Source organism: Cinclus cinclus, chromosome 5, assembly GCF_963662255.1.
Source record: "Cinclus cinclus chromosome 5, bCinCin1.1, whole genome shotgun sequence".
Taxonomy (NCBI): domain Eukaryota; kingdom Metazoa; phylum Chordata; class Aves; order Passeriformes; family Cinclidae; genus Cinclus; species Cinclus cinclus.
This window is the reverse complement of record NC_085050.1, coordinates 49,835,680-49,863,469: the sequence shown is the minus strand read 5'-3', so window position 1 is coordinate 49,863,469 and position 27,790 is coordinate 49,835,680. Positions and strand designations below refer to the sequence as shown.

Below are 27,790 nucleotides of genomic sequence, written 5' to 3'. Positions count from 1 at the left end.
AAGAGTCAATAATTAACCAAAATAATAATAATTATAGATTGAAAACAGGAAGGATGCAGTACAACAAAATAAGATACAAACATATAAATAAGGCCCGGAGCACACATCAAAGCTTTCTGGGCACCTGCTAATCTCCAAAAGCAGAGCTGAAGCTGCTGGTGTTGGCAGCAGCAGCACCCTAATGTGTGGGTCCCTGAGTAATATTGTGGACCAGTGCTCAGGTCAGTGAACAAAAAGAGCATTTGAAGGCTCACAGACAGTGGGCCCAACCCCGTCCTCCTTGCAGATGGTGATTTCCCATTGACGCTGTGTGAACATTTTGACTGTGCCAGTCAACAATAATTATGGCAACAACCACTAGGCATCCACACGCACCCTGAGGAGGAGGGGGATGCACTTGCTGTGGCACTGGGAACACCACCCCTGCCACCAGAGGCTGGGGAGCAGAAGTGATGGAAACATGTGCTTTAAAATCTTTTGGTCTTTCATATGTCAGAGCCAGGTGGTGGGGTGGCATCCAGATCTGTTAGTAAGGTCATGTATGGATAGCAGAGGTCAGCTGCCGATTTCAGAACACAGAGGCAGCTGTGCTTGTCAACATTCTCCTCAGCTTGACAGGGACCCAGGGTGTGGGATGGGAGCTGAGACAAACATCTGGGAGAAGTGTAGTCCAGGGAGTGTTTCTCCTTTCCTTCCTATCAACTCAGTATTTAAGGAAGAAGGTGAGGGGCTGCCAGAGGAACCTTCTGTGCATTTAGGTTTTAATATGGCAGATCTGGCACCACTGGAATGCTGTTTTTGGTTACTGACAAGCCATCTTACAGTCCCTTAGCTCTTGCTATTTCGTTTCTTTTCTTTTCTCGGGGGGGGGGGAGGGGGGGGGTCTGCCAGAGGCTATTAAATAGATTCCACAGAACATTCTAAGTTCAGGGGGACCCACGAGGATCATTGAGTCCAACTCTTAAGAGAATGGCCCATACAGGGATTGGACCCAGCACCGCACCACGCTCACACCGAGACAATCTCAAAAGTCAGAAAATGTGACCCAACTCAGGACACTTGGAGGATGCTGATGGATGAATACAGGTATGATGTATTAAGGGAGAGTTCTACTAGCTGTATCCTTTTTTTTCCCTACACTTTTCCTAGGTACATGTGGCCTGGAAATGGGAGATTGGGTCAGGTGGACCTTTGACCTGACCAGCAGAGAAAGGATTATAACTTCAGGCTCCTGCATGAGCACCTGCCCCAGAGCATGTGACACAGGGAGTATAGCGAGGAGGTGTCAGGCAAATGTGAGCATTGTGTAGCTCTCCAGAGGGCCCACTTTTGGGATCAGCCTGTCTACCCGGTGCAGTGCCTGGGAAGGCCAGTGCTGGTCAGGAGTGAGAGCATCTCCAGGGGAATGGAGCACAGCAAGGACAGCCCTGCAGTGCTCCAGGCAAGGCTTTTGAGGGATTCTGTGGAACTTCCTTGTGGAAGTTTTGCGTAAGACACAAGGTTCCCAGGTGTGTCGCGTGCCAGTTGGCCGTGGAAAAGCGCCTATGAGTGACTTGTAATTCGGAGCTTAGAACAGCAGAATGGGGAATGGGTTCTGGGCCCGCAGCTACGTAAATACTGTAATGAAGCACAAACCCTTCTTTCTGATGACAGAAACCGGTGTTTTAGTAAAACGGTTTTTCGGTAAAACACACCATAACTAAAACGGGGTCCCCATCGCGGTCATTGCTCCTGCTTCCGATCCCGCTGCTGAGCGGCGCCCCGCCCCGCTCCAGCCGTACAACATGGCGCCACCTTGCACCTTCGTTCCGTACAACATGGCGGTGCCCGAATACCACCCTGCGCGGTAGACGGGCTCCAGTGCGCAGGCGTCGCTACTTCTCCCGGGCTCCAGCCCGCTGCTATTTCAATGTTGACCCTCGCATTTCCGCTTCCTCTTCCGGGTCCGGCGGTGCCAGGTATGGCGGTGGAAAACCGAGGGGTGTGGGTGGCTATCCGTCCCCATCCGCGGCTTGGCGGGCGGCGAGCGCGATCCAAGACCCCGAGGGGCTGTGGGGATGGGCCGGCGGCGCTGCTGCTGCCCGCGCCTGAGCTGGAGCGGGGGGCAGAGCTGCCCGGCTGAGAGGCCGGGCCTCCTCAGGACTCCGCCGTGGGGCTCCCGAGCAGGGCCCGCGTCTCCCGAGGCTGCGAATGAAGTTTATGTTGACTATAAATTACGTAGCTGCTAAAGATTTAAGCAGTTCCTTAGGAGAGCGTGACATAATCTAGGCAAGATTAGGATGTTTGAACAGTGTTCAAATTGGTTCGGGTGAATTTTTACTGCGGATCGCATTGTGCCCGCTGTCACGCGTTTTGTTGTTCCCCAGTATAGTTGTTTTGGCTGCCGCTGATCGGGAAAGTCTTTAGTTTTATTAATACCGAATCGGCAGCTACTGATTCACATCTGGCTCAGTACGGGTGATCCTGGGAGATGTGAACTTCCGTGCGGACATCGAGCTCTTAACTAGTGCCGCTTTGGTTTTGACTTATTTAGGGGTGAAAAATGGTGCAGCGCCTGACATACCGCCGTAGGTTGTCCTACAACACAGCTTCCAACAAGACTAGACTGTAAGTAAGAGAGTTTGTAAGAAAACTTCTGTTGTAAACAGGTGATGTTTCAGTTTTGATTGTTACGTTAACTGAGTGTTTTTCTGCTGTGCTTAGGTCCCGAACACCCGGGAACAGGATTGTTTACCTTTACACCAAGAAAGTGGGAAAGGCCCCCAAATCAGCATGTGGTATTTGCCCAGGAAGACTTCGTGGTGTAAGTATGATCATAAACACCTAAGGGTGTCTCTGCTGCAGCGTTTTTTCAGTACAAAGAGCCTATCCAAGTATACAATGGGCCTGTTTATTGACCAGTTCTTGTGTGAAATAACTTTTTTTCTTTAAAATATTCAAATCAAATATAGTAAAGTTTACTGTCAAAATAAGCTTTGGAGGCTCAATTTTAAATGTTCTTGGTGTGTATTGTTTTTAAATACAAACTCTTGTTTTAGAAAATCTGAAATTTTTAAAGCCAGGCAGGACAATTCTATAGCAGATGTAAAAACATAAATTGGACCAATTAGCCTTGCAGAATAAAATGGGTAAGCAAAGTTTAGAAATGTCTCATATTTAGAAAAATGGAATTAATGTTCTTAACATAATTTTCTTCAGAATGTTTTCTTGAAGTAACACTGTTGCTTTTAACAGTTACTGGAATGCTTGCTAATGTTGATCTTTGAGCAGTTTCTATCTTTGAATAAAACATAACCAATTTTATAACCAATTTTTAAATGAATCTCTTGGTGAGCCCCTGTGGTGGAATGAAAAGATCAGCTTAGGAATGCTGACGGTGGCACATGGAATGAGCTGCGACCTCAGTGACTTTTTAGCATCTTGAATAGTATGCTTCAGGTGTTGCTGATTTTTTTTTTTTAATCTGTGAATGTGATACTGGTTTTTATGTGACAGATACACAAAATTGCTGTCCTGTGACACATTTGTGGTTTTTTTATTTTTTTTTTCTGTCTGCAGGTCCGTGCTGTGCGTCCCAAAGTTCTGATGAGGCTGTCAAAAACGAAGAAGCACGTTAGCAGAGCCTACGGAGGTTCCATGTGTGCCAAGTGTGTCCGTGACAGGTAATTATGGAAAGGCAGCTTTGTTCCTGAGGTTGACTCTTAAAAATTTTTACAACTCTCTCTGTTCTCATAACATGGACCCAAATTTTGAAGGCCCTTGTCTGACACTGATGTAGGGAGATGGAGAGTGTGAGTGTGGGGCATGTCAAGCAGTGATGTGTGTGATTTTGTCCCTTGGATTTGAGGGTGTTCCTGCATGTGGTGCTCCTTTTTGAAGTCTTTGTGTTCTTCAGGATTTCTTACTGCACTGTTGCGTTGATGCTGAACAGTCTGTTTGGGCTGGATTTTTATCTTTTGTATTGACTGCCTGTAGTAAAGATTACTCTGTTCTGTTGTCCTATTTTGCCTTATGCAAATTCAGTTTTAACTTTTCACTTTGTAGTGTTTCGGGATTCAGAGATATCAGCTTCATGTTAAGCTTTAAAATGGCCTTTGCTGGGCCTTGCTGAATTCAGTTTTATTGTGTAGCAATTGCATATCTTATGCTTCCTTGGCAAGTTTGAGGAAAAACTTGACCATGAGTGTATCATCCCTGTGAATGGTAAACAGAGCAGATCTGTGGGGTCAGTAGTCTAATGCCATTTTTTTCTCATCTGTCGCACCAGCATATTTTTTCTTTTTGGCATGTGTAAGTTCTAAGATAAATTACATTAGGCACCACTGAAGATGAGCTGCTGCAGCTGCAGAGCCGTAGCATAACTTTTCTGTGTTGAAAGCCACTTTTCTTTCAAGTGTTTTCCCAAACCCTTCATGAGTTTGATAGGTAGTTTTAAGTGCATGAGTATGTTTTATTCTTACTGTGCCTAAACCAGAATACAGACACCTCCTTTCCTGTAAAGGTCAGGTTTTCTCCTGCACCTGCTTAGGCATCTTTGACAGGTTTCTGTACTGCAGAAGTAGCCATAAGTACCAGATACTTATAGAAGGCTCTTTAATGTTTAAGAGTAGAAGAGTGTGTGTGATACACTTGTGCTGTTAACTCAGAGACATCAAATAGTCTGTTGGTATACAAGTGCTGGTGCATAGATTGTCCCATCTGTGTGGTGGCCCTGCATGTCTTCCAGAAATAGTCATATCTGGGCATGACTTGACCTGCTAGGTTTTTCCCTGTTGATGTGCAAGGAGCTTTAATCCTGACAGGGGAAGCATTCCTGTTTTTGGTAACTGGATGCACGTAGTTTTCCTGTACTCTGAGGAAGAGAGCTGGCCACGACTCATCACAGCAATTCTGACTTCAGTGGAATTAAATTAATTCTCCAGTTAGGAGTTCTGGTTTTTGCCTTTGAAGTTGTATGGATAGTAAATTTTCCCATGTTCAGCCATCAAGTATTACCTTGCTTGCCTCCAAGCCACTTACCCTAAATTTGCAGGCACCATAGGCTGCCATCTCAAAACTGCTGCATTTGTACAGTGCCACTGTCCCTGTCTTTTGCTGCTGGCAAGAACAGCAGTGAGTTCTCGTTTTTATGTAACTGTGGAACTAATACTGCACGTGCAATGAATGTGGGAGATGGCAAAATTAACTGTAATTTGTCTTATTTTTGTGTTTATACTTCAGCAGATAGACACATATCCTAAAGTAGTTTTCTTTTCCAGGATCAAGCGAGCTTTTCTTATTGAGGAGCAGAAGATCGTTGTGAAAGTGTTGAAGGCACAAGCACAGAGCCAGAAGTCAAAGTGAATCTATTTGTAGTTTCAGCCCAATAAATGAAATCTCCACTTCTCTTGTGTGCTGTCATTCTGTGTGTGTGACTCAGAGTTGGTAGGAGCTGCTGCTTCTCACAGGTTATACAGTGCAGGGCTGGGTTTTGCTGGAACAAAAGCTGTAAGTCTGGATGCTCTGTTCAGTGCTGCCTGCTGACAGGGAAATGAAGCAGCTGGAAGGAAGTCGGGTTAAACAGGACTCCCCACTCAGGCTCAGTCATTTAGAGGGAATGGAATAACCTTCAGCAGTGCAGGTTTTCTTTCAGCAGCTGTTTATGAAGTTGGCTTAGAAGAAAGTTGGGACTTTGAAAAAGGAGGAAACAAAAGAGGGCAGCTAGTATAAGCTTAAAGCAGGTTTTTTAAAATTGTATGTGGTATTAATCAAGTGAGGGTGGAGAGAATAGTCTTCTCAAAGCCAGTGCTGTGTCCACCAGACAGTTGCATACTGCTACATCTGAATCCCCAGGAAGAAAGCTGCAGCTGCTGTATACTGTTAGGTCTTCCCGGGTCAGCAGTTACAGGTACAATAAGAGCAGAGCTCCAGGGCACACCTAGAACAGACCTTTAAAGGCTTCCTGATTTAGTGTAGCAGTTTGGGCCTCCGGTATAGAATTTTGAATCAAAGTTTGTTGGTTTGTCATCAAGGATGTAAAAAGTGAAAGTGGCTGTGCTTCATTCTTTTGTAGAGGACTCTAAATGTGTCTCTCAATGCTGTCCAGAAGCGTTACAGCACAGTCGGGATAATTCTTGCTTGCTTTGTAAGTGCAGTGGTATTCCTCAGCCCCAAATGAATTTTTAACTGCTTTTAGTATCTGATGGGTATCTATTTTTACCTGTTTTTAACCAATAACTATTTTTTGAACAAGTAGTGAACTCTACCATGAGGGTAAGGAAGGAGGAGAAACAGTTACTGAGCATACACCCTTACTGGGAGCCATGGGAGTGCCACTTAGAGGGGTTTGTAAGGTCACTGTGGAGTCTGCTCCTGCTGTGGCTCAGAGATGTGTGCAGGTTGCTGCTGAGTGCATGCTGCCTTCTTACTCTGCCTAGCTCTGTCAGCTGTACAGTTGGCCAGAGGACAGAGTACAGAAGGCTGAGTTGAAAAGCCCTTCTGGTGGCAGTGAGCTGGTGCTTGGGTTGACGTGCCTGGCAGCTCTCAGCCACCTCCTGGATGACAGCAGGAGGGGGCTCTGGTCCATGACTCAATACTGTGTATGGTGAAAGGACTTGTACCTCCCCAAGGATTTCTTCATAGTGTACCAAGGAGTTCAAATAATTCTCAATATTCACAAAATGGATAAATGTAGCTTGAAGGATGTGAAGCTTTTCTCCTCAGCTCTGGTGCAAAGGCTGCGGCTCATTAAAGGAGGTTTTGAGATTAACACTACTAAACATTTTTGGGTGCTGTTACTATAGTTACTTTACAAGGTTAACATTTCCTTATTTACAGTCTTACTGTTCTGATACAAACTTTAGTGCTCTGTCATGCTGGGAAAAAAAACAACCCCAGCAACTAAGGCAGGTGTGTGTAACCTGCCCATTTTTCATTAAAGGTCTGAGATTAGAGTTTTCCTTCAGTCTTTTGGAAAGGAGTAGGGATGGAGGGAGAATAATTTTTGGAATAATGAGGATTAATGTCATAAGCATCAGTTGACAGGTGCTGAGGAGATTATTCCAAACGTGAAGGTTAAGACTGAAACAAATTATATGATTGGATCAGAAGGCAACAGTTACAAGTTAGGAGACATGGTATTGCCACTACCGGCAGAAATCAAAGCAGTCATTAGACTGTGTATCAGTGAAATGGTAATAAGGCCCGTGATTATTTTAAAACTGTTTGAGCTGTTGGCTGCAGTGTAGGAGTGGGAGCATTTGGGGAAAGGCTGGGTAGCGTGGTGAGGTGGGCAAATTCAGGTGGCGTATATAGTTTGAAATGTGCTCCTGTAACCTGAAGAGTTCTTCGCCCCTTCCGTGAAGTAGGAGGAACTAGAGAGGCTTCCACTCAAAAGGGGAATCTTTCTGATGTGCTGCCTGGGTGCTGCTCTCCAAAGCGAGCTGAGGACAGGCAGGAAGGGCCTGGCTGGGTTGAGCTGTTCGCAAACTTACAGGAGCGTGTGAGATGGGCTGTAACACATGCCTGCCATGTACCCTGCCTCCTCTCAGCAGCGACTGGTGTGATGTGCCTTTTCCTCCTTGGTCTGTGTGCAGCTGTCGGGGTGTCCTCCGGCTGTGGGTCAGGCTGGGCAACACATCCCACGATGCGGGCAAGGGGCATCCCAGCCCCACGCTCCCCTGCAAACACGGGGACGGGGGTAAGGCCTGCTACGGAACTTTGTCCGCATCTCCCCAACCTGACCGCGGAAGCTCACAGGCGGGACGTGGCTTTTCCTTCCTCCCACCGGAAAACTGCAGAAGCACAGGAGCGCCCAAAGCGCAGCGCCCGGCGAGTGACCGGCCGGGAGGGCCGGCGGCACCAGGGCCACAGGCGGGTCCCGGGGCGGCCACGTGGCTGCCGGGCCCCGCCCCCCGCCACGCCCCCGCCCCGGCGCCGGCACCCAGAGCCGACACGTCAGGGCTGCCGGGTCCTGGCAGGTGAGTACGACGATGGACCCTTTGACGGCCAACCGGCGGCATTTTCACGCTTTTATGTAGATAAAAAATGGTATCTTTCCTAATCTGTCATTTACGCCTGGTCGCAAACTTCTAGCGCTTTGTTTAGTCTGTCTTTATAAAAAGTGATTTATTTCCCCCTGTCAGGACGCGGCAGCCCATTTCCGTTTCCGCCTTCGTGTCGGTGGCGGACGGCGGCCGCGGCGGGAGGGAGCGGACAACGCCGGGAGGGAGCAGGGGAGCCGCGGCCGCCCCGGGACGGCAGCGCGGCCATGGAGACGCTGTACCGCCTGCCCTTCGCCGTGCTCGAGTGCCCCAACATCAAGCTGAAGCGGCCGAGCTGGGTACACATGCCCTCGGCCATGACCGTGTACGCGCTGGTGGTCGTGTCCTACTTCCTCATCACCGGAGGTGAGGCCGGGGCGGGCGGGTTGAAGGGGAGGCCCCGCTCACGGAGCAGCTCTCCCTCTGTCCCTGCCCCGGGTGGCCGAGACGCTGCTGACCCCGCCTGCGGGTCCGAACCGCCCGTAATACACGAGCCTCGGGCATCCCCGAGTGTGCCCCGCGGCGTCAGGGCGCTTCTCGCTGCTGCGAGTCAAAGTCGATGCTTGCTTTCCTCCCCGCAGGAATCATCTATGACGTGATCGTGGAACCTCCGAGCGTGGGGTCGATGACAGACGAGCACGGGCATCAGAGGCCGGTGGCTTTCTTGGCATACAGGTCAGAGCAGGACCCTGTCCCCACTAGCGATGTGCTGCAAATGCCTAAGCTCAAGGGAACAAACCCCGTCTTGCCGGGCTGTGCTTTTTCTTTTGCTTTTTATTTTTCTTTTTCTTTTCCTTTTTCTTTACTCAGTTCTTGGTTTGCCAGTACTTAAAAAAAAAATCCTCCACCAAACCAGCAGAAATCAAAAAAACTAGTCCTAAAACTTTTAAAAATGAGAGGTCTGGTAAAGAGAAGTTGTTTTGGTCTGGCAGTACTCCTTTTTCTTGCTATTCAAGTTGAGCTTTATATTGGATGCAGATATGTGCGATCATTTTTTTTGTTTCAGAACATGTAATGTTTAGGAAGCTTTTGTTTCTTGCCTTTTAAACTCTAGGGCACTTGAGACTCTGGTGGGGAACATTGTTACAAACGTGTAGCAACAGGGTCTTTGTAGTGCCCTTGGCTTCTATTACTGAAAATGAGCTGGAGGCTCCTAGCAGCAAACTGGTCTGAAGAGAGTTAAATCTACTTTTGCAGCTAGGGGTGGGGGAGGTATATGTGTGTGGAAAAAAAAAATATTTGTGTTAAATACCAAAAAAGTTGGTTGAATCTATGAGGTCTGTGACATGGTTGATGTGACAGATTTGGACTTGGATGAGATGTGTATTTCAGACTTGGATTGTTGCAAAGTTTATTAATGGAGTTACTGCGGGGATGGCTAGCTCTGTCATTTCTCAGTGAAACAAGATGAGAGAAGACAAACTTCCAGGATTGTCTGTTTCCAGGATATGAGACAGTAATGATAATCTTTATTTCTGTATGGGCATCCACCATAGCTTAATCAATGCCAGTTTTATGAGGTTGCTGGTTAGAAGGATAGGAAAATGGCTTGGTGCCTGTGGGAAGCAGGAGATTCATGATCCAGGTGCAATATTCTTTCTGCATCTCAACTTCCTCACTCTCCGTATCTTTCCATTTGTAAGAAGGAAGTCCAGCTGTCTGGGCTGACAGAGAGCCCCACAGGGCACCCTCAGGCTGGTCCCTGCAATGAATCCATGCAGGCTCAGCAAATAGGCAGCAAAACATCCTGCAGGATGTATGCTGGAACCAGCAGATGTGCCTCATGTGTTGCCATAGTGCTTTGAGTGGAATTTGTCCTGAGAGATGGATTCAAGCAGTCCTGCCTCTAACCCTGGGATGGAAATAAGGAGGTCGTGGTGCCATGCCTTGGGCCCATCTTTATAACCAGGGACCTCCTTGGACTAGGTGATTTTGCAAACCAATGAGCCTGGGTGGTAGCTGTTAGTATGCAAAAATATGTATAAATCCTCTTGTGTACTGGACTGGGCAATGTGCAGACTCTCAGTTCTGGAGATAAATTGTATATTAAAATCTTGATGTAATTGTATAACATCAGTTTTCTACTTGCTTTTGTTAGAAAGTCAAGTTAGTGACTTTCTAGTCATTCAAAGTTAACCATTCTGTGTGTTTGTACAACTAAAGCATGTTGAGCAGATGGGGTTTGAAATGTAAGTAATTTCTTGAATATTTTTCTGACTCTTTTCACCTTTTTTTTTTCTTCTCCTTTAGAGTAAATGGACAGTATATTATGGAAGGCCTTGCATCCAGCTTCCTCTTCACAATGGGTGGCCTAGGATTCATAATTCTGGATCGATCCAATGCACCAAATATCCCCAAGTTGAATAGGTTTCTTTTGCTCTTTATTGGATTTGTTAGTGTGCTTTTGAGCTTCTTCATGGCCAGAGTTTTTATGAGAATGAAATTACCGTAAGTGATTTAATTATCTTTTAGCCTTTATTCTCTTTTTGTGGCTCGTGTGTGCGATGTTAAATTTAAGAATAACAGAAAATATGGTGATCTTCAGCTTGAATATATGTTGCTTTTTCACTGCTTATTTTGGAGCAAGCTATCTTGAATGAGGTGGGATGCTTTGGGAGCCAGCTATTCTAAGACTGTGTTGTAGTTAAAAAAGGGTGACAGTTCCTGATATGTTAGAAAATGTGATTAGCGAGTCTGACTTACCTGATCAGTACATACAATGAATTTTAAGGTACACTGAGTAAGTAGCTACAAAGTAGGGGTTTGAGGAAAATGGAACTGTTAAAGTACTTGAAGAAAGGCAGAGGAGGAAGAGATTTGTAGCTTTCAGGCTGTGCAAAATCCAAATGCAAGTTTTCCAGTTTTTCCCCTTCTGTATTTTTCAGTCTATCTATTTAATTTATAATAGCTGAAACATGATGTTTAAAGGTACTGGTAGCTAATTTTTGGAATAGCTCCATGAAGTGTTGAATTAATAGTGACAGTCATTCTTCTATCCTTAAATATATTTTTTTGGCCTCTGCAGTGTACTTAAAAAAATTTGTTTAATAACATAGAAGTGATGGGTTCCCTGGCAGCTGATATCTGGATAGGGACCTACCCTATATTTTCTTGCTTCGTTGATGCTATGTGGTTTTTTTTGCTCCACTGAGTACATGTGTTTCTGTGCAGTAGTTCTCATTCTGAAATTCATGAAAAGAACAGGGCTTCAGAGAAATGGAAGAGAAAGAGAACAGATTTGTGTGGAGTGTCAGAAAAGATCAGGTTGTATTGAATAGCTTAACATGTACTTTGTGTAAAGGGCACAAATAAAGAACGTTTCTAAGGGTATAACGTGGGCTTCAAAAATTCAAAAAACAAGTACCAAAGTTGGATTGAGAATAGGCTAATGCATTTTCAGTGTTCATTGATGAGAATCAACTGAATAAGGAGTGTATAGTTAAGATGGCCAAGGAGCCTTGATCAGCAGAGGCTTTTGCAGTCTTAATTTTTGGTTTAAGATTGTATGCCTGTTGATTTTTGAGGAGTGCTGCCTATGTTTGCTAACTTTTTCTCTAAATTAATTTTTTTTTCCTGTAGGGGCTACTTGATGGGTTAGTACCTCTTGTGCTGTGTAAAAGTTCGAGCTGAATTTACTCCTCTTCATGAAGTGTTTTAAGAAGAAACAGCAAGAAACGAGTTCCATAGTCACTATCAACAGCAAAGAGACCTGGCCATGAGAAACAACAAGGGAAAGAGTGCTTTCTCTGCAAACTCTCACTACCCATGGCTGATCTGTAGTTTTCAAGCAATGTTTTATCATTTCTATGTAGAGCTTTTGAAAAAGAGAAAGTTATATAGTGGAGTATTTCTTTTTTTATTCTGTTTCAGTATGAAGTAGAGAACCTACCATTAGCTCTACCTGAAATGAGTATTTGTCATTGACGGTTCTTTGTTGCAGGTCTGTCTCCTCTTCCCTCTTTTGTGTGGGACAATTATGTTTGTGAATCAGAGACAAAACACTCAAGACGTTGATTTCCAAGTTGTAATCAGATAATTAGTAACTTTGGATGCTTTACAGTCAGAATACAATGTGTCTGAAATTATTGTGAAGGCGTCTTTGGCCTTGGTATTAATGATATTAATGCTCTATGTGAGCAAATCCAGACATGCACTGGGAAGGGCAAATTGTATGAATGTGCATTTTTTTTTAAGAAAAAGTGTACAAAAGGAGCCAAATAAAACCTATTTTCTAAAAAAATTCTTTTAATTTTGCACAACTTGTAAAGCTTTTTCTTGTTTGCGTGGACTGTTCTACATTCACATATGAGGTGCCATACCATAACCATGTAATTTCAACTTTGTATTTCACTGTTGGATAATGATTTTTGTTTTTCTTTTTTTAAGTATCAGGGACAGGAAGCCTCATTTCCCATGCATTTGTACTGTCTGCAAACAACATGCTGTTAGCAGTAGCCAAGAAAACTTACTTCTGAAGCTGCTGCTTTTTTTGTGTGAGGCAAAGTTCCAGTTTAATATGTCTTAATTTTAAAAGATTGAATGTTGCTGAAATGTTTCATTCAAGTAATGTATTGCATTTTGGGGGAAGGAAAGATCCCTCTAAATCACTATAAATGTCTTTTTTTTGCAATCCATATGTGTTTGAAACACTATTTTAATCAGTATAATAATATAAAGTAGAAAAGTTATTTATTCCTGTAATTGTGAAGTAAGCATTACTGTTCACATACTTAAATTTCTGAGCTAGTTATTAATCATCTGCCTTCAGGATATGTCACTTCCACTGCCTCATTCTCACATATGATGTGACACTTTTGCATCTTTTCATCTTACATATTTGTCATCAAGATTTCAGGTAGTTTAAGCTGTTTTATGAGGCTCATTACTGCAATAGTTCCAGTCTTTTTGACATAGTTATATTTTGGTCACACTGGTTTTGGTGAGACACATGCTTACCTTCGGGGGGGGGAGGGGGTATTGATATTACATAAGTAAATAACAGGATCTTAAGTAATATTTTTAAATATTCTGGGAGGCAAGTCAAACCAAAAAGTCAGTTCACTGACTATAATCAAGACTCTTCTGGCTTAGTGCTTGTTATAGTGCAGTTGAGCTTCAGCCTCCCAAGTTTGCAGCTGGTTCTAAATGAGCAAGCTCTTGAACAGTGATTTTAAAGGCGCAGTTCAATGCCTGTGCTGTGAAGTGCCTTTCACTGTAATTGCAGGCCAGGTGATGTAACTTGAAACAACTGAAGCAGAGGTAATTGTAAAGTAGAAGATAGTTTTGGAAGAGTAAAACCAGGTGATTCCCTCTGCAGCAACTATGGCTGAAGGAACATCACAGTTTTTTTGGTCCCAGACTCCCAGCTAGGTCTGCTATGGTCATCTGCCAAAGACTGTGGCACAGGGAGGACCAGGAAAACAAATGCAGGGCAAAGATGGACTACCTAGAAATGAGGCACATGGTAGTTTGGAAGATGGCAGAATGCACTACGGGAGATTGGTTAATTTTGAATGTGGTTTGGAGGCTTCTTAGTCAGTCAAGGTAGAATTTCTACTGAGTCAAATAAACTGCAGAGGAGTATTGCAGTGTGTTAGAGGAATCCCCTTTGTCATAAAGAAAGGCTGGTATTTTTTGTAATTGTCTGCTGTTCTTTACAGGTAACAGCAGGTGGCCTCTAAAGTGGGAGCTTGGAATAGTAATAGGAATGTTTCAGTGACTGAAAGAAGCCTTCCTGTAACTAGTGACAATATCCATCTGTGTTTCATATTCATATCTTCAAGGCTCAACTGAACTAGATCGTGGGTGAGAGGTTAAAAACAAGGTAAAGGTAAAGCAGAGCTTGCAGGAACACATATTTTCTGATTAAAACCAGAAATTTGGCCTACTTCCAAGTGCAACAGAAAGAATCAGGCTGAAGTGTAGAGGTCTTGATTTTCTGGCTGTCTTGATGGAGAAAATACTGAATGCATGGCTTCAGTGTAATCTCTGAGAGATGATGCCTAGTCAGTATAGTCAGGAAGACATATATAACTCGTGTAGCTTTTGAAAGTTAGTATATACATATATGAGTCCTTAAATTATCTTAATTGAGTTAAGCTGAAAAATACCTCTAGATGAAAAAGAACAGACATTCTGACTTCTTTTTTTTTTTTCCCTCAATGCATTTTCCAGACTCCTGCACATTGTGGAACAGTAACAGAATCATAAAATCATTTAAATTGGAAAAGACATATAAGGTCATCAAATTGAACTATCAACCCAGCACTGCCAAACCCACCACCAAACCATGTCCCTGCATGCTGCATCTCCGTGTCTTAAATACCTCTAGACACGAGAGGTGCTAGTAACTGATGGGAAGTGGCTCAGTGAGCAATTCTACCAGTTGCCTCTACTGAGGACCCCTGGATGGATCCCATCCAGTCCCACAGATTTGTGTGTGCCCAAGAACTATAGCAGGTCACTGACCACTATCCCTTGGATTATGGGGGCTTTGTTCTGCCCCCCATCCCTGTCTTCCAGCTCAGGGGGCTGGGTACCCACAGAATGAGTTGTTCTTAGAGATTGAAGCAAAGAACGCATGAATTACCTCAGCCTTCTCATCCTTTGTCACTACGCTTCACTCCAGATTCAGTAAAGGATGGAAATGCTCCTTAGACTTGTCTTTTGTTGCTAATGTATGTTTAGCTGAAATTTTTAGTTGTCTTTTATAGCAGTAGCCAGCTTGACCCTTTTAATTTTCTCCCTGCATGTTATCTTGACATTTTTATACTCTTCTTGAGTTGCCACTGCTTCTTGCAAAGGTCATAAACTCTCCTTTTCCTTGTGATTTTCAGCCAAAGCTCTTTGTTCAGTCTGCTTCCTGCTTGTCTTGTCTATAGGTATATTGGGATGGCCTACTTCTACATCTCTAAGATTTCCTTTTGGAGGAATGCCAGGCCTTCCTGGGCTCCTTTGTGACCCAAGGTACCCTGCCAATCTGGGCCATAAGCAGGCCAAAGTCTGCGCTCCGAGAGTCCAGTGTAGCAGTTCCACTGACCCCATTCTTTGCTGCTCCAAACACTGACATATTTGGAAGATGTGTGTCACTGAAACAATTTGTGGAGGAAGGAGGATAATTCAACTATTTTGAAGAAATATGTATGAATATACATTCTTAATATATTAATTAGGAAGCACTAAGGATTTGACTTCTTACGAGTTACAGTCTTATAACCCGAGACAGCCCTACATTTCTCTACTGTCTTCAATATATAGGGAGCCAGTGTGGCTATAAGAAAATTATCAGTAACAAATCTTTTTCCTGACAACATATGGAAATCCTGCATGCAATGGAAACTGTTTTCCTACCACATAGCAACATCTCTGATAGTGTAATTTGTATTGCACATTTGTGAATGTGATTATTTTCCCAAAAAGGGTTGCAGCAATAACTGGCCTATTTTCAGAATTTCTCATTGCTACTTCTTAACACTGCAGTTTCTTTACAGTAGTTTTCTTTCAGAACAAGGTAAAAGAGGATTGAAACAATTAGAATAAATGAACTGGAACAGCTGTAGAAATCTCAGAAGAATGTTTTGCAGTACTTTCAGTCACATTAAAATCTTTCAGCTACACTAATATTTGACAAACTCTGGAGAGATCTGAATTTTAGTGACAACAAAAAATATAACTAATACATTGAACTCTTTTCAAAGGGTAGTGTTTCATTGGAAGTGGCTAGTAGTAATATGGATGTTTCTAGATGGTCTGATTTCTTTGGTAAAACCTAATTGTGCTGGTGTCCTTTTTGTTTGACATGGATATCTGTCAGCCAAGAACTGGACTGAGACCATGAGCTCATTTTAGAGCAACAGCTGTGGCACAGTAATGGAGTCAAGTTTGTCTCACTTCCACCATGTTTTAATTAGAGATTCAGATGCAGGGCACTGCATTCTGCTGTCCAGTATCTTGAGTCCATAAGGCAATTTGCTGAGCTCCTGTTGGATGATAGCAGTTTAGTTACTAATGTTCTTCAGGCATAAGATGGAGTTATACTTCATCATGTAGCTATCCCATGTGGGTTCTATAAATGTCAAAGGTCTTAGACTGTTCTACCTGCAGACTGGAAGAAATAGTATTTATCTCTGAGTAAATCAGATCACTATGGTATCATCTGCTGCCTAATGCTTGTGGAAGACTGACATATGTAATTTCCTTCTCTTTTTGGCATCAGTTTTCACTACAGAAATCAGTGTGGGTGGGGGGAGACTGGTATCCCTTTGTTGTTGGTGGAAATGTTATGCTTTTAGCTGGAAACGGGGAAAGAAAGTTTGAAAGAGCTCAGACTGGTTGTGTTATTCTAAGATAAACTGAGAAAGTTAAACTTTTTCTCCATTACTTAGTAGACTTCTTAAATAATTTCAGAACTTGTAGATATTTCTGACAGAACCTGGATGATAAATAATATGGTTACTACATTCAGCTTTTCAGTGTATTATCTGTCTTTAATTGAGGATGGGGCAGTGAGGAATGGGGTACAATAAAAACTAAGCATAACTGCAGTTGGAAGAAGAGATTTTGGGGTGTGGGGGAAACATTTTAAGCACCTGGAAGAAAATGGCAAAAATATGAGTAGCCAACTTGGATTTTTAAAGAATAAGCCACATAAAGAAAAAGGCATATATGAGATTTATGGGCCCCATGGATAGAAGAAAATCAGATGTTTGGGCTGTAGATTTTGATACTGTCTTGCATGTTTTGGAAACTTGGCTTAGCTAAAACAGCTATAAGATGAATTCCAAAGTACTTTGAGAAGCATTTTAAGGGAGTGTTTACTTATTGAGTTTGAATTTAATTGAATTGAGTTTACATTTAATAATTACTTATTAAGTTGATATCCTTATATCAAAGTGGAAAGATATCTTATTTTTTAAGTCTGTCCTGTGGCTAGTTTTGTTCAACATGCACTGACTTGTATTGAGTAGGGTGTACTGACTAAATAAACAGAAATGATAAAACTCAAAGACTGCCGGGAGGGCAGAATTAGGATGCCTAGTTATCCTAACAAATTAATGAGTGATAAAAAACAGGCTGGTTTATTCTTTCTGGGAACAAGTGCAAAGTATCAATGCCACTCAAGGAAAACAGCTGACAAAATATGGGATGCCTCAAAGTAAGTGCTTGTGTTCTGCTGTACCACAAGCTGAAAAGGAGAGCAGATTGCCTTTTGTGCAGCAATACATCACATGGAGATACTGGCAAAACTTATAACTTCCAAATACAGGAGGCATAAAATTAAGCATGAAAGAGAACAAAGAAATTCTGTTTCTGTATTTTCAGTAGTAGGTAGAGTTTCAATAGCAGCAAGGAGGAGTTGGGGTAATACTAGATTAATCTTAATAAGGGTAAAATAGTTTACTATTGGACTAGATAGTCTGTGCTAGTGATGGAATTTCTGCTTTGTGCAGCCTTAAGAACAGGCTTGGAAAATGCCCGTTAAAATTTGCAGGTATGCCTGATTTGTTTTGGGATGAGTGACTGGTGTCTTGAGGTGTCTTTCAGTGATTGCACATCCTTATTATTCCATGGCTGAGAACAATGGCTTTTGACCTTCCAAACACCAAGACTCTGTGTCTATAAAAATAGTTGTTGAAGGGTCTCTGTAAACAGCTAAACCTGTCCTTTGAAAATACCCCTGCAGTGCAGTTGTAGGACAGAATCCTGCTGACATTGGTTCAGTTTGAAAATCAAGTGGTTATATGAGCAAGACATGACAGCAAAAAACAACTCTGTTAACTGCCTACTGCCAGAACAGAAAAAGGAATTAGTTATTGGGTTAAGGAAAATAGAAGTGTATGGAGGAATGTTTAAGGCCTTTTTCTTTTCAAGTTTTCATCTTAGTCCTTCACCTAAAATGTGTTACAATTAGACAGCTGTCAGTATATCTGTTGTATTAGAACAGGATGATGAGTGGGAGGAAGGAACCTGTGATATTTCTAGGAAGTATTTTGCTGATGGAGCTTTTTCTCTGTTTTTCCCCTCTTTGAGCTGGAGCAGCAGTAAGATGCTGATACCTTTCTCAATTACACCGACTTTTCCAGACACCTCTTTTCAGCAACTGTACTTCACTGACCTGTGGAATTTAACTTCTTTTTTTTGTTTTTGCCAAGTGTGTCTACCTCTCTCTGCTACAGCGGGTTGTTAAACCAGCTCTGAATGCTGTGTTTCATCTCCTTTAGCTTGTCTGATGCTTATTCAGGGTCTTTATCCTATTGTCTTTCAGCAGCTGCCATCCCTTGTTTCTTTGCTGTCATTCCAGACTTTTGAGTTTCAGCATACCACTGTTGGTTTTGGTTGCTGTCTTTCTAACTGCTGTAGTATTTCTGCGTTCAAAGGGTATTATTTATCAACCTCCTCAGCTCTTCCACTTTCTTATTCCTCCCCACTGGTACTTGCTCTTTCATCACACCAAAATCCATCACTTAGTCCTACCAGTCTATGAGCCTTGCTCCTCTTAGTATTGCTCCTCCTACCTCTGTTCCTTCCAGTCTGACTACAGGTCATTCACTTTTCCCTGCTGGTCATTGTTTGAGCTACTTTACCCTGCACTGACTCCACACTTCATTTGCTCCTACTATCTGTGGCAAAGCTTAACCTCCTGGCTTCTCCTGCTTCCAGCCTCTCTCATCCTCTGGTTGTTTCTTTGTCTGTTCCAGTTTTCTCTTAGCTGTCTCATATCTTTGTCTCTATTGCTCCACACTCTACACCATCTGTTGTGCTGCTGCCTGCATGACTCATCCTGAAAACAATAAAAGTCCTACTGCATTCCCAACCATTACACTAGGGAGCCAACAAAGGCACGCCAAAATCTACATCTACAGCAGTCAAGCCAGGGTCCTCATGGAATTCAGGTACATAATTTTTGTTTAAATCAATATAAGCTAACTGCCAAACACATCTGAGAATCCTGCCAAAGCTTCATCACAACTTTAAGGAAAGGAGGCAATTGTTTCCTGGGGCTGGATTTAAAAACACCTCTGCAGGGATGACCTGCAGGTTCTTATGTTTCCTAGCAAGTAACATGAAAAAGTTATTTTCTGTTCGTACAGTTACTGAGTGTTTTATTAACATAGACAACATATGGTTTGTACACAATAGAACAAACTAAGAAAAATCTGTCACAGATATCAAGATTCATATACGTAGTAGACAAGGCAATAAATATGAAAGATCATAAAACCAGGGAAACAGAACATTCCATCAGACTTTTTTTAAAGGTACACAAGGCACACAATGCTTAAAACCACTGCTAAATAAAGAAATTATAAACAAACTATATTTAAATCATAGTTTTTTTCATAGCCTGAGGAGGAAAATTTTCAGATGTATGAGGAAGACTTTTTCCTCTAGTGTTTTAAAAGGCAGCAGACACACAGAGACTTTAAATTTTTTCTGGTCTCATCTAACACCTAGGCTAACCCAGGCTACACTTCACCAAAATCAATGGAGACAAACCTGTACAAAGAGGGAAATAATACTTGTAGTATTCTGGATGCGTCTAAGGGTTGTGTTTAACCACAGCTTATTTACTAGACTGTGACTGAACAAACCTAATTTTACCTGCTTTGCATGGCCAGTACAAGGTACTGCCTTTGTGCACCTATTTGGAAAAGAAATTACTTTTATTTAAGCACTGTCAATAATATCTGAAGCTGACTAAGGAAATTCCTTCCATCATTAATATTTCCAGCATTGTCATTAACTACTACTCAATCTTTTTCAATCTTGACACCTTTGAATTTTATCTTTCTGCAGTTCCAATCCCCTGTTAAGCTGTTGGTTCCCCACTGGATGGCAGTCCCTGCAACGTTTTGTGTTCTGGGAAGGAAAAGTCCAGCTTTAAAGCAGTCAACTGAAATCTCAAACTGCTTTGCAGATGAATATGTATGTGTAATGTTACAGCCGTGAGTATATTTGCATTCTTTTTTTTCTTGTTGCTACTGTATAGGTGTGTGAAGGATTTTTCTGTATGTGTCTTTCACTCATATTAATTTTGCAAACAAAATTCAGAGCTTAAAACCATGCAAGAGGGTAACACTTCGGTGGATCAATCCAGTCAAAAATTTCAAAGCATTTTATACAGACTATCAATTAAAAAGTCAATTCATATGTGTGTATATGCCTGTGTGTGTGTGTGGACTTTATACCTAGCTCATAAAAGGGAAAAGAAATTGCAGTTTTATGAAGTCATATGAATTACTCAGAACTACAGTGCTTACCTAGAGATAAAAGATAAGGCTTCAGTGTTTTGATTGAACATCCACTGTACTTCTGATAGTGGGGATGGAATTCAATGGCTAAGAGGAATAGATTATTTAAAATACAGTAGGTATTCAGAACTACATAGCACTGATGTTATGACTGATGTTTTTAAATTACAAGTCAAAGCATAGATTGCAGGGATAGAGAAAAACATGTGGACATTGCCAGGATTTCTGTGCATATGATTTTAGAAAAATTCCTGCCAAAACCTGGGGCTTTCCATGCTGGCATCTGTCTGGAAGCAAAAGGTGAAAAAGTATTGGTACCACCCCCATAAAATTCTTGAATCTCTAAGTTGCATTTCCCTAAGGTGGAAAGGCTTTCACCCTAGTATATTTTAAGGCAATAAGAGTCTACTCTTTCACTTGGATAGAAAATTATATAACAGCTTATTACAAATAAGTACTGTAGAGATCTCTTCAAAAGTGAAAGGGAGAAAAATGAAAATAGGAAGAAGAATGTTTGCTTATCAGCACCTGTAGAAAAGACCTCTTAACACCTTTACAGGTGCCTATGTCTGAGCATTTCAAGGCACTACTGTCACACAAGTGGCTGGTGTTGTGCACCATTTAGAGATGTCATGTTGAGATGGTGAAGTGACTAGCTTAAAGTTATGTAGCAGCTTAATCATCATGCTAGGAACAAAGTTAAGATCTAATTGTCAGTTCTAACTAACAATTGTACTAACAGCACTACGGACTGTCAGCAGCAAGCATTCACTGAAGCTTTTACAATTATTTTTTTATTCCAGATAATTTCAGGGTAACAATGGCTTTTTAAATGTTTTGTCAAATGACACTTTCTGTAGAAAAGAAAAATGCAGCAATATTTTATTGAAAGTTTAAGCACAGCACGTCCTGCTTGCTGGTTTGTTGGCAAGCTCTGTCTCTTCTGTTTCCTGAAATGTAGACTGCAAGATCATTCCTTCATCCTCCCTCACAACTCATATATTATTGAAATGGTTACTCCAAGCTCTTTCCAATTAGTTCATTGTGCTAAAATTTCTCCCTTGATAAATTTTGAAAGGAACTCTGTCAAATTTTTACTTCTGTTAGCCTTTTTGCTTGTGCCCCATATACTTCAGCTGAAATACCATGTTATTCTTTTCCAAGCACACCTCGCTTTAAAACTGCCTCCAGTCCTGTGGTACCTTCAAAACCAGAGGGCTGGAGTCCAGCTCTGGAGCTGAGCTGGGTCTGATGGTGCCCTTCCTTCTCCCCCTGTTGCCCATCTGTTTGCAAATCGCCCAAGGGCAATTTGTAAGCTCCTTGGGACAAGGGCAGCTTCTGTTTCTGGCACACCTTGTCCAAGTTAAGAACTCCTGAGAATTTTGGTTACGCCCATAGTAGATTTTGCATTAATTAAATTTTATCACGCAAAACCCTATCACCAAATTCCTGACCAACTGTACTGTTTATTTCTGTTTGACTGAGGTTTCGGATCACTTTCTTTCTAAATCTGTATTTGCAACTTTTCCACAGTTTTCCACATCCGGCCTTCCTTTCCTTTTCCAGGGAAATGCTGGTGCCCTCATTAGTGTGGCCCATTTCTTTGCATTTCGGAGGCCTTTATTCAAACCCTGGGCAAGCAACTTTCTCCCTGTTTATTCTGAGTTTTTCTGTGCCTTGGAGCGTGCCCTGACACACCCTCCACTCCTGCCCAATCTTTTCCCAAGCTGACGCAATTTGTTTTTTGGTCTGCTGCCTGTCCTGAGATAACCTTATTCACTATCCCCACAAAGTCACATCCTCTCCCTTAGGAAGAGAGTTCTCTCCCCAGCTGAACAGGTCTTGCTGTAATAAAGTGCAGACCGTGGGTAGATAATCTGGGAGACAAAGCATGTTACTTTTTGTTGTACTTCAAGCTGACTTCATGAAGGGCAGGGGCAAGTTCTGCGCAGAGTAGGGCAAACAGCCACATGGCAATGAAGCTGCAGCTGCTCCAGTGCAGCTGGACATGTGTGTATTCTTTCTGAGTGACTGTCCCATCAGAAATGGTGATGAGAAGGAAAAATTATAGGAACTTCTTTATGATTTAATACTTAACTGCAAGGGAGACAGGCTATTCAGTTATCGTTGATTTTTTCACTTTCTAGGCTGAGGAAAATAAAAAAATTCCCATAGGGTTAGAAAGAGCAGTCATCCACTGAGGATAAACTTGGAGTACAGTCCAAAGCTTTGTTCCTGACTGAGATAGAAACTTCTTTATGGTGTGGATACACACGAGTCCAGCGGTTTGGTTTGGACATCTGTAAAGACAGTCATGGCCCAGCTGTGGCTGGCATCCAGAAATGTATCACAGAGCACCACGTTTGGAGTTGTCGTTTAAGACTTTTCTCTTGCATGGACAAGTATCAATAGATTATGCCAGTGCACATAGTGGAACTACATTTGTGCTCTGAATTTTAGGTGGTGATCTTTGAGTTGCTGCATTGCCCTAATAAATTCAGAACAAATTATATCTGCCTGAAAAATCTCTTGTATTCTCTTGTGTTCATTTATGAAATGGACTTGCACATAGATTAAGTACCAGCGGACAAAAGGAGGTTGCTGTAACTTGTACCTACTTTGCCATAACATGACTTTAAAAGGTTTTATTAAAGACTTTTTGTATCTGATACTCCCTTGCCCTGTTTGTATTTACCTGTTTTGTACTGGGGACTTGGATGGGACTTATTCTACGTAGCTTTGTGATATGTCTGCAGTGCAGGAAACATCACTGAGTCCTATGAAGCATACTGGATTCCCACACAAGCTTTAAGCCCAGTGCTAATTGCCCTCCACATAAGCTCTGACAGCAGTGGCCTTTGGCAATTCCCATTTCACATCAGTATTCTCTTACTGATTACTGAGTATTCTTCTTGAGGTTATCATTATTAAAACTACATAGTCATTGCTTGTTGTGTGGCAGTGCTCAGAGGAGCAAACTCCCATTGGGTTTCCCTGCTTTGGTTATGCTAAGCCAGGAATGGCACTGCTGAGTTCACAGGAGGCAAGTTTTTATATCTCTGTGGGTAGGGAGACAAGGGGAGTCTGGTGATTAGAGAACTCTTCCTCTAGAGGTACTACCTGCTCCATCCCTCCAACCTGAAGGACTTGCATACACCATGGAATTGAAACTTTTTTGTACCTGCCAGAAGATTGTTTCTAACACATTTCAGGAAGCACTTTCACCATACATTTGACACGTTTTCTTATATCCTTGAAAATGTCTGTTAAGCTTTAATTCTTACCTGGTTTTGCATTTTGGGAGCACCTCTCCTTTGCTGATTTTCATATGGAACCTCCTTGCTCCACATTTTACTTAGATACATTGTCCTCTAGGGGCACGTGGAAAAATTCCCTCGTGGGAATTGCTTCTGGGTGGACTGCGAGTATTTATGTCTGTGAAAGCTGGATGTTTTGCAGCCTGTGAACAGAGACTTCTTTAAAGCCAAACTGTCTGATAAATATAATTGTATTATATTATTTGATGACTTTTGACTTTTCTTATTAATGCAGTACTTTTTTGATGATGAAAAAAAGACATGGGAAATGTACTATCTTGGTCAAAGGTCTGTCATACGATTTCAATTCACCGTAGAGTGACCACCAGGAAAGCAGAGGATGTGGGTTGTTTTGAATAGCTTCTCTGTATATGTCATATGTCTATATGACTGCTGGTATTATAAGTTTAAAGGGTTAATGTAGCCCCAACAGGATTAGAGATGTGCCTGAAGACAGACTGTACTTAACCTTATTACTGAAATGTTTAGTCAGCCAGTTCTGACACTGAAACATTTTTTTTTTTCCCCGAGTTGAAAAGAGGACATCCAATATAGAGCAAAAGCAGAACTCTACAGCTTCAGGAGAAACAGAGTCTGCTGACTGGCTGAATCAATCTTATCTTCTGTAACTGAGAGAGAAGAGAGGAGAATGATAAAACCTCAGGGGAAGGGCAGGAGGAGACACAGATATTTACCTGCTACTCCTTAAAAAGGAAGTTCTTTTCAGCAAGGGAACTCCATAACTAAAGGTGATGCTTGAAGAGAAGTGTCCCTTGCATTGCTGTGGAAGATGAAAAAGATGCTGAGGAGAGTTTAGGCAGCTGAGCTGGAGCTCTGCGCTCGTGTTTCAGATGCATGGAGCAGCAAGAGTAGGTATGTCTCAGGTGATGCAGAGCTACAAGGTGGATGCTGACATGAATTGTGCACATGCCACAAGACAGGGCCGTGCAGGGATGCTTGCAGGAGTGCTGGAAGCAGCACAGCTGCTTTAGCTTGCTTATATCACAGAGCTATAAAAGCTTGTTTAGTATATAGGTGCTAATGTTCACTGTAGTGTGCTGCTTCAAGACCTGAAAATGAGTCACTTGGTGATACCTAGATCTCAGCTGTGCTGTGTACCATAGCCTGTCTATTTTATTTAATCTGTGAGTAAAGTAGCTGAGGTTGAGAATTTCCTTTTGACAAATCAATTGTAAGGGAGTAGGAAGGTGGAGTTTTAGTAAGAACATCTATGGACTGTGATAGAGTCTTCGAAAATTGTGCCTTAGGGTTTTGAGAAGCCTGACAGGGAGAAAGAAAGAAAGAAAGAACATCATTGCTGGAGTCTGGAGAGTAGTTTCAGACCAGATGTAGCATCCCTGAATGAAAAGTCTTCCCAGCCAGACCAGTAGCAAACAAAATTGAGGTCTAATATCAAAATATGTTGACTGTTCACAGAATGACCTCTGCCAGTGTTGTAATAATTTTCATGTAGTTTTTTTTTATGAGCATCATTTAGTTGTTGTTATCTCCTTGCTCAAGTTTAAGCTTTACATGCAAACTTAGATCCTTATGCAGACTCCCACTGATACCTATAAAAATCAACAGCATGTTGGGGAAATCCTGTCCAAATACAAGTTAGTATTAGTTTTCCCTGCAACACAATTAATTGCCAGATTTATTCAAGAAATTAATTCTTTCCTTCTTTTATTGTATAAAAGTGAGTGTTCAGTCATTTGCAGTTGAAGCATTAATAAGCCATTAAAAGGAGGATAGGGACTTTGGAGGTGAGCTCAGGAAACTTTTGCTGCTCATCAGGGACTGGGGGCAGTGATTGTGAGGGAAGCTGATGAGAGCTCTGGCAGAACAGGTGTGGTGAGGAAATGTGGAGTTAGACAGGGAGGGATAAATGGGAGGAAGGGAGGGAGGAAAGGCAGCTTTATCCTGGGAACTGTAAGTGGTGACAAGAAAACTGTATTTGCTGTGACAGTAGTGAGCAAGTGGGACATCTGTCATCTTTACTTTTCAGCCCTATGGAAAATACTGTTAGAGCTTCAAAGCATACTGCCTTTCAAAATTAAATTATCAAATACCTTGTTTCAGGGAGGATCACTGTCTACCTTAATCCCATGCATGATCTTTGCCTTTTGGCCCTGGTTTGTTAATTCACTCAGCTGTTTTGTGCACACTTATCAGACTTGGAAGAGCCAGGCCAGCATTTCTCATCGTTATCAAGGATGATACTTTGAGCTCTAAATCAGATACATACGTGGGTAAAAGTCTTGCAATTTGTACTGTTTATTAGCTACTGTTTTCCAAAGCATGAAAATCAGTGAAGCTTTATAACCATATTGTAAATATGAAAAGACAGACTTTTAACTGAGGAAGACAGCAATGGCAATGAAATATGCATTATGAAACCATGAGCATGTTCCTTTATCACAGAACACTGTTGGGAAATGCATTAACTGTTAACCACCAGTTAACTGGCAGGTCAGGCAGACAAACCAAATGTAAAGGTCTATTACCTCTTACAGCAACCCTAGGAGTGACTGCTCAGCTGTGACGCTGGCATAATTCAACAAGACCTCGTCACTGGGCTTCCCCTGCTGCCATCTATTTTGTAGTGATTTGGGAAAGACCATCATTTGGTCTCTGGAAATACTAGAATTATTTAGGAATCAGGAATACTCAATACTCAGAAATTCTTAATCAAAGCCAATGAGTCTTCTCTATGAATAAACTCTTTGATGTGCATCCATATTAAAAAAAAAAACCAACTTGCTATAAAATATGACTATGAAATATACAGAAAACAGCAGTTAGTTGTATTTCAAGTGACCACTGACAGGCTATGGCTTTATGAAAAAGAACTTTGAATCCTTGGAGAAGAGATTAATTTTAAAACGAGAGTAATGATTAAAAGTAAAGAATTTTGCTTAGGAAAATTATTAGTAATTCATTAAAACACCTGAAAGGCAAAATAAGTTTGTTTTGCTTTTTAGAAAATTATGTGTAAGAGTTTTAAAATTTAGCATTGCCTTGAGTATAATTAAATGTGTTTTGGAGGTGGAGGGAGAGCAAATTATGGAAATATGTGCTAGAACGAATCTGAGTCTTATCCACTGAGCTTTCCAGAACTGTCAAAATCTGGGGGAGATGTACGAGACCTGAAAAAGTGGCTGGATAGAAGTATTTTAGTCATACCGGAAAAAGCTCTACTCTTGGCAAATAGTAAAAGCAAAGTTTCAGAAAATGTTTGAACCAGTTTAAGAGTGTGTTGCTTTTTTTAGTGTGATTCTGCAGTTTCCTGGATCCTCAGAGAGTTGTTCAAACCGTAAAAGCAGAAAATTAAACCATGAAAAAAGAGTGCTTAATTTTCTGCCAGCTAAAATGACTGGTTCATTTACATCACTTCCTGACTTGGTTCTCCATTGCATCAGATGGGTGCCCCTGCTGGCCAAGGGGAAGGGTGGGAAGACACAGCCAGGGGGCTGAGGAGGAGAAGGAATCATTGTTTTGAGCAGCAGCTAACCATTCAATAAGGCACAATTTTACAGTATGGCAAAGCCTAAATTAACTCAAATATTGTGCAAGGAGGAGATTCAAAATAATGGTGTTTATCTACTCGATAGGAACATTTCTGTTCTTTTTCTGAGAATTGTGATCACCTCTGTGAGTTGTAGCACATAAAAAAGAACACAACATTTTAGGTTTCAGATTAGGATAGTCACAGAAAATTGAAATAGAAAATAAAACATTCTTTAAGTGAAATGAGGGGAATATGGAAACCTGAATTCAGATGCATATCAGAAATTAGGAGAAAGGGTGCAAATCTGTTGTTTTACTTTTAGATAGACTAAAAGATTTTACATCAATAAAAAAGCTAGAGTTTTACTAAAAAATAGCAGCAATTGTCCGGCTTCCTCCAACATTTTTTTATTCTGTGAACCAGACCACCAAACACTGGCAGTCAGTGCTTTAGTTCCAGATTTATCTTCTTGTTGGCACACAGATAAAACTCCCAGGGAGTTTTGGTGGTGACCCTCCAGATGGGAATGACAAAATGACTCAGACATCTTCCCATGTATCATATCATTCCTTCTCTGGATATCTTTCTGGGATCAGGTGGGTATGTGGAGTGATGTACAGTGACATAGTAACTAAGAAATTGCCTTTTTCTTGTTAGATACACATGATGATTCCACAAGTGGCTTGATCT

General features: G+C 41.9%; 2 protein-coding genes across 3 annotated transcripts; both read left to right on the top strand.

The window, feature by feature from the left end:
* The first annotated feature begins 1,848 nt into the window (after positions 1–1,848).
* RPL34 (ribosomal protein L34) lies at positions 1,849–5,385 on the top strand. Its single transcript, XM_062493777.1, has 5 exons — positions 1,849–1,958; positions 2,534–2,607; positions 2,704–2,803; positions 3,559–3,662; positions 5,259–5,385. Exons 2-5 carry the CDS (start codon positions 2,543–2,545, stop codon positions 5,341–5,343), a joined length of 354 nt encoding a protein of 117 aa, XP_062349761.1. The 5' UTR covers positions 1,849–1,958; positions 2,534–2,542; the 3' UTR covers positions 5,344–5,385.
* A 2,831-nt stretch (positions 5,386–8,216) lies between these two features.
* On the top strand, positions 8,217–12,813 carry OSTC (oligosaccharyltransferase complex non-catalytic subunit). Of its 2 annotated transcripts, XM_062493775.1 has the most exons (4): positions 8,217–8,387; positions 8,603–8,696; positions 10,272–10,469; positions 11,601–12,813. In XM_062493775.1, exons 1-4 carry the CDS (start codon positions 8,249–8,251, stop codon positions 11,617–11,619), a joined length of 450 nt encoding a protein of 149 aa, XP_062349759.1. In that variant the 5' UTR covers positions 8,217–8,248; the 3' UTR covers positions 11,620–12,813. The 2 variants fall into 2 exon arrangements, with proteins under 2 accessions (XP_062349759.1, XP_062349760.1); XM_062493776.1 differs by lacking the exon at positions 10,272–10,469.
* The last annotated feature ends 14,977 nt before the right edge of the window (positions 12,814–27,790 follow it).

What these genes read in the sequence shown, in the direction of transcription:
- RPL34 (XM_062493777.1), top strand. Translation starts at nt 2,543, where the DNA reads ATGGTGCAGCGCCTGACATACCGCCGTAGGTTGTCCTACAACACAGCT. An exon ending in GCTTCCAACAAGACTAGACT is followed by an intron (nt 2,608 to 2,703) that starts GTAAGTAAGAGA and finishes TGCTGTGCTTAG; the next exon opens with GTCCCGAACACCCGGGAACA. An exon ending in GCCAAGTGTGTCCGTGACAG is followed by an intron (nt 3,663 to 5,258) that starts GTAATTATGGAA and finishes TTTCTTTTCCAG; the next exon opens with GATCAAGCGAGCTTTTCTTA.
- OSTC (XM_062493775.1), top strand. Translation starts at nt 8,249, where the DNA reads ATGGAGACGCTGTACCGCCTGCCCTTCGCCGTGCTCGAGTGCCCCAAC. An exon ending in CTACTTCCTCATCACCGGAG is followed by an intron (nt 8,388 to 8,602) that starts GTGAGGCCGGGG and finishes TCCTCCCCGCAG; the next exon opens with GAATCATCTATGACGTGATC. An exon ending in GTGGCTTTCTTGGCATACAG is followed by an intron (nt 8,697 to 10,271) that starts GTCAGAGCAGGA and finishes CTTCTCCTTTAG; the next exon opens with AGTAAATGGACAGTATATTA.